Below are 6,662 nucleotides of genomic sequence, written 5' to 3' on the forward strand. Positions count from 1 at the left end.
AGCAAAAACTTAAAATACATACTACCACTCGTTAAATTTACATATCAAACCAAAGAGATATATCAAATAATTAGCTTCATACCGCTCTCTCTTAGGTGTTTGTGCATGTCAAAGTTGCCCTTCCATTGTGTAACCTAATGTCTGATATTGCAAGTTAAGCAAGCACCCAACTTTTAAAATTGGGCTAAAAATACTCTTATCACTATTTTTTTTTTAAATATTATTTATTATCAGATTTGTTTAACTATTTTATTTTATTTCTTATGTGTGTTCATATTTTAAAAGGAAAATGTCGAAATCACATTGGGTTGTTATTAATGTTGAAAAATATGTAAATATATATATATGTAAAAGTGTTTTAAGATAGGTGAAAAATGTATTGAAATTATAAATACAAATGCTATGGATCATGAAAAGAACCACGAAAATAAGTATATAATATAGATTTAAAATTAGTGAGATATGATCACGCCCACAATGATGTAAGTCATTGATTCCTATTTGTAGGTCGTTTCATGAGTTTATAATATTGTTATATATATTTTGGCATATGTGTTCTTTAAGTTATCATTAGCATGATCCTTCAAAAAATATTAAGACTGATTATACCACAAAAAAAAATGAATAAACAAAATAATAACTTAAAAGATGAAGGGTGTGTTTGGTTTGTGTTTTGAGATAAATTTTAAAAAAAATAATAATAAAATAAAAATAAAAATTGTAGAGAGTTTAGAAATTTTTTTGGTTTGTTTGGTTATTTTGAAAATAGTTTGGGAGTTTGGGAGTCTGGGATGATTTGATATTTTGTTGTAATTGAGTAGATGTATGTGAGAGAAAAGTGATTGAGAATAAGAGAAGAGAAAGCAAAAGTGATTGATTGATGTGTAAAAGAGAAAAAGTGATTTTGAAAAAAACATTCAAAAAATTTGAACCAAACAAAATTTTGAAAATTTTTCTGAAAAATTATATCTTAAAATACAAATCAAACAAGCCCAGAGAATTTTTATAAAAATTTTAAGTGATATCGTAACACATGTTTCTTACCAATTATTAAAATATGTAATAATCTTGATACACAAATCTTAAAGCATGATTCAATTATTAGTAATGTATTGACACACAAGGATTTAAGGCAAAACAAAATCCCATGCCTAAAAAATCTCTCCCATCTCTAACACACAGCATAACCCCACACAAACGAGAAACTTCATCAACATTTAGCATCTCTCTCTCTCTCTCTCTGAATGTTTTTTTGGGTGGATACTCGCTCTGAATGATGGTAATGCCAAAAAGAGAATGAAGAAAACAAAGTGCTCTCTCTACACACCTTGTCCATCTCGTGAAATGCATTAATGATCATAAGCATACTCAAGAAGAGAGGCAGTTGATTCTTGTGTTATGAAAAATTGCATTTAAGCTCAGCAAATTCACATATAAAGCATCTAGTGCCCCATACTCTTCTTCAACATCTTCTGTCTAGGACCCATTAAAAATTCCTCAAAATCCTTTCTTGTCCAACCCCAACCTTAGGCCATCATTTCGATATTTAGTCTGAAGTCTCAAAAAAAATTGAGCCGCTATCATTTCTCTCTCTTTTAGTCTCCCACAAGTATATCAAGAGAGAGGGAGATGAGCATTTCAAGCCAAGAAAGGGAAAATGGTAATGGGTCCCAAAATGCCATATCCTCTGATTTGGCTACATTTCGTAGCCCAGGACAGAGACCGGGCTACATGGAAACCACGAGGTACCGGGAATGCCTCAAAAACCACGCAGCCGCCATAGGCGGGAATGCCACAGACGGGTGTGGAGAGTTCATGCCTGGTGGCGAAGAAGATACACTTGAGGCCCTAAAATGCTCAGCCTGTAACTGCCACAGAAACTTCCACAGAAAAGAGATACAAGGCCATGATCATTGTTTTCGCTATCGACTCAACACTGTTGGGGTAGGCCCAGAGCTTGTAGGGTACCCTACAACGGGGCCTCATCAGATGATAATGCCCTGCAAAATAAGGTACCCTACGAGCTCATCGGGTGATGATCAGGGAGTGAAGAAGAGATTTAGAACAAAGTTTAGTAAAGAACAGAAGGAGAAGATGTTGGGATTTGCAGAGAAGGCTGGTTGGAAGATACAGAAGTTGGAGGAGAGTGTAGTGCAGCAATTCTGCCAAGAGATTGGGATCAAGAGGAGAGTACTTAAAGTGTGGATGCACAACAATAAACACAGTTTGGCCAAGAAAAACGCCTTGGCCTCCACTACTACTTGAAAGTTGAATCACTATTTCCCTTCCTATTCATTCTAGTGCAGCCTTAAATTTAGCAGATTAGGGGTATCTGGTGACTGTCTCCGGACTGCTCATCTTGTAGGTTTACTGAGCATATCATTCATGCAAAAAAAATCAAGTTGATTGAATGTCGGTAATTACATGATTGGATCACATTTGTCTTGAAAAATTAATAATATCTGATTTTTTTTGTATGAATAATCTATTTGCAGGCCCTACCAGTGCATGCTTCAAATTAAAAAGGTGAGCTCGGATTGGATTGATTTATTGATCTGCATTGGGCGCAGCAGCAAATCCCTATCTACGTTCTTTCTCTCCAAGTGTACTGTAGTATCTATTTTCACACCTTTTAGAAGCATTCTATTCTCAAAGTCATACATGTACGTCTAGTGTAATCAATACTTGAGAAATATTTGGGATGTTCTGTATTTCTTTCTAGAGACACAAATGTTCTTCAATCCAAGTCATGGTTGATGCCCATGTCTCTGAACTTTAGAAGTTATGTTTCCTTTGTTTTACTTTTCCATTTTAATTTGCCTTTCTCTAATTTCTTCTTCTTCTTCTTCCACAATATACATTTTCCAATTTTGATTGGAAGAAAAAAAAAAAAATCAAATAATGTTTTTCCATAACACGGGTTCAAATCACATAAACAGTCGCTTCCCATGCAAGATTAAAGTTGCACATCTAACATTTCTCAAAACCCACTAACAAGAACCTTACACTTGTGACTTGTCTCTTTATGCTGTGTTTGGTTTGGGGATTTGAAGAGCGATTTGGAAACCGAAATGGAAAAAGAAGGTGAAACGTGAATAAAACATACCTTTATTTCACCTAGTTTCACACACCTTTTCCCTTTTCTTTTCCAAATCCCTCTTCAAATCCTCTAACCAAACACAGCATTAGAGTTTCTTCCCAAGAGTGGTGCACGTATTGGATGCTTAATCTAATTCATCTCCTCACCACCTCAATACTGGGGGAGAAAAATTGAAAAAGAAAACCGAAATGGATGTAATGTGATTAGCTCCATAGCTATTTATTTGGATCCCTTAGCATGTCAAAGTGTTTCTAATTCCTTGCTTTATCAACATCTTAAAAACACATTCATTAATTTATTAATAGCTTCAAAGCATAATGTCCACCAGTCAGTCATGCGTATCCCTTAAAAACAATCAAGGCAACAAACAAACAGTTACGCAACCCTTAAGTTGATTACCTGATTATTACAACAATACTATATAATAAATTATTATTTTTTAGATGAGACCCCCATCATCATACTAAATTTTATTACATAATATATTTTTTACTTTTTATTTTTATTTATTTATTTATTTTTGAATACCTAACATTTTTTCAAAGATTGCTAAAGCTAATGTTAAATAGATATCATTCAACTAATTCAGTGAAAAAACCGCGGCAGTAATGCAAACCTCAACATTCTGTATCTAATCTTTTATAGATTTTAAGTTAGCAATCAACTTGTGTTTGAATAACATTGAAATTGAAACGGATGTGATATTGCTACAACAAAAATGGTCAGCAACAGGGGTGGAGCCAAAGAAGGCCAGTGGGTCACATGTCCCCCCTTAATTTTGAATTTTTTTTGTTTTTATTTTTGTTTTGTGGTCATATACAAAATATATATTTTTTTTTCTTAACATTTTCTTTAACTAATGATTTATTATAGTATTCATAATAAGTAGTTAGTTGATACTTTGGGAGAACTATGTGCTATAGTTTATGTAGTAGTCTAAACCAATAGTGCAGTGAGAAATCTTATGAATTGAATATAATTAACTAATTATTTTCAGGTAGTTGACAAACTACTTAGTGTGATTTGTGATTTCTCACGTTTTGAGCATCATATATGTAGCGTCATATGGTACTCTAAGACTAAGTAATAATTTCCATTCAAAATACGTCATTTATAAGTAATATCATCTCTTTAATATTTTATGTCAAATAAAAATCAAATAGATTTTATAATAATTTGTGCTATAAATGATGTGTTTTTATTTTTTAAAATTAAGAATTTTGATCTATAATCTTTTTTGCTAAAATTACAAACTTACTTTACTATCCCTCACCGAGCTATTACATGCCATTATAGAATTTTGATTTGTTCCTATTAATAATGATTTTTAATTTCTTATGCTTAAATTTAGCTCATAAAATTATTATTATCTTAATATTGATCATTTTTTTTAAATAAAAAATTATAATTAATAAATGTCCTTTCTAATTTAATTTCTTGACTCCGCCACTGATCAGCAGCTCAATAATATTATCTATGATAACAGATACATTATGGACCGACTTTAATAACTTTTTATTTTCAGACAAGAAGAAGTAGAGACTTTTTATCGAATTCAAATAACCTTTTATTAATTTCAGCATATTTTTACCCTTACTTTCAAAATAATTTTTACCCCAGTCTCCATAGAATCTAATCAATGGGCCACCTATTAGCCTTTGTCAATAGATTAGGGGGGTGGGGGGTGGTGGAATCGTAAGCGATAATTAATGCTTTTGATAATCCTAATTGTATTTATTATAATTATAATAAGGACCATTATTTATGATTAAAGGGCGGCTGGTGGTGGATTTGGGGGTTGGTTAGTGCTGATTTCAAAAAAAAAAAATTCCCTTTTTTCTTACTTTTGGTGTTTACTAGCTATTATTATTAGTGCCTATTTAGATTAGATGATTCATGTTTAGAGGTTTATTATTCAGTAGACTTACATAAACACACTTTAGACTTTGATGCTGAGAGTTAGGTCAATTAATGATTGTAGTTCCGATTCATCAAAGAATGTCCTTGGGAAGAGTGATAGAGGAGAAAATTAGAATAGTATCAATTTTTTTTCTTTTTTTCCTATTGTCCATTTATATGAAAAGGAACTTTCTATTCTTCATTTGTATCCCATAAACATCTTCCTCTAGTTGCAAATTTGCAATACAATTGATGTCTTATTGGAGAAATTATTTATTAAAAAAAAATCGTAGAGTTTAACCATTCAATACTTCAAATTTTAAAGTTTTAATTTTCTCAATTTAAATTATAAGATTTTGATTTGATTTGATCTTAATCTCAATCACTGCCCACCCTATATAACCATCGCCTCTTTTAAATCCACCACCCCTACCCTACCTAACCAACACCGCCCCATCTCCTTTGCACTACCTCTCTCAAATCCACCGCCCCAACACACCCAGCTACCATCTCCCTCAAATCCACCACCTCAACACTACCTCACCACCACTTTTTTACTCAAATCCACCCACCCAACACTACATCACCACCTTTTTTAGATACACCACCACATCACCACCTTTTTTAGATGCACCACCTCAACTTACCTTCCTTAGATCAACGACCTGTCACTTCTTCCATAATTGGCTAAATCAAAAAATAAATGAATTGCAAAATACAACAAACAATGACGAGAAAGAGGGACAAACAAATCAATGATGAAAATGAGGAACGAACAAATCACACCAAATGATGAGTAACTGAATTCATAGAATCAAAGTATCCTGATAGGGAGGAGGTGGGCTTTTCCTCGGAGGACAGTGATGAAGATGGGTCATAATCTCCCTCAACGATTTACTGTGGAGTGATGAGTGATCAAGGAAAATGGGAGAGGGGGTAAAGTGGTGGGAAAATTGGAAAGGAGAGGGTGGCAATGGAATAGGAGGAGGGCGGTCAAAATTTCATCTTAACCAAATCCATACTAGAAAATAAAATTTCTTTTTCACCTTCCTTCATTTCATATCAAATTCTATCACTTATCACTCTTATTTTTCATCATATCTTTCACACTAATCAACCAGCTTATTATGCTACGTTTATTTATAAAGAAAAAATAGTAAGAAGTAAAAGTAACAGAAAGTGAGAAAAATATTTTTTTTTTTGTAAACATTTGATTGCAATAAAAATTTGTCAAACAAAAATTATCAAGAATTTCTTAATTTTAATTATAGATTAACTCCTTACATGCACAAATTTAAATTTTCTCATTTTTTCTTTTAATTTTTACAATAAATTAAAAGCTTGGTTATCACAAACTCCACCTTAGGTTAGTTCCAAAAAAAATAAATAAATAACTCCACGCTTTGGTAAATGCCACACATTTCCCTTCAGGACCTGGTCATCATCTTAGGATCCTAAAATTAGTCGAGATGGGCACAAATTGACCCGGATACCTGATTATATATATAAATATATAGAGTAGCAATTCCCTTCAAAATTTGGCAACTTTCTGCAATAATACCAATTGTGATAGTGTTCAGATTGAATTAATTAGTCGAAACTGGGATTGGCATATATGTATTCCTCTCTTTAAAAAAAATTCACCCCATTACCATGGGAAAAC

General features: G+C 32.6%; 1 protein-coding gene across 1 annotated transcript; it reads left to right on the plus strand.

The window, feature by feature from the left end:
- The first annotated feature begins 1,179 nt into the window (after nucleotides 1–1,179).
- LOC114256457 (zinc-finger homeodomain protein 4) lies at nucleotides 1,180–2,763 on the plus strand. Its single transcript, XM_028196099.2, has one exon. The coding sequence runs from the start codon at nucleotides 1,630–1,632 to the stop codon at nucleotides 2,263–2,265; it is 636 nt and encodes a 211-aa protein (XP_028051900.2). The 5' UTR covers nucleotides 1,180–1,629; the 3' UTR covers nucleotides 2,266–2,763.
- Nucleotides 2,764–6,662: the final 3,899 nt, after the last annotated feature.

Source organism: Camellia sinensis, chromosome 1 (genome assembly GCF_055761805.1).
Source record: "Camellia sinensis isolate YWXY chromosome 1, ASM5576180v1, whole genome shotgun sequence".
In the NCBI taxonomy this organism is placed as follows: Eukaryota; Viridiplantae; Streptophyta; class Magnoliopsida; order Ericales; family Theaceae; genus Camellia; species Camellia sinensis.

What these genes read in the sequence shown, in the direction of transcription:
- LOC114256457 (XM_028196099.2), top strand. Translation starts at nt 1,630, where the DNA reads ATGAGCATTTCAAGCCAAGAAAGGGAAAATGGTAATGGGTCCCAAAAT.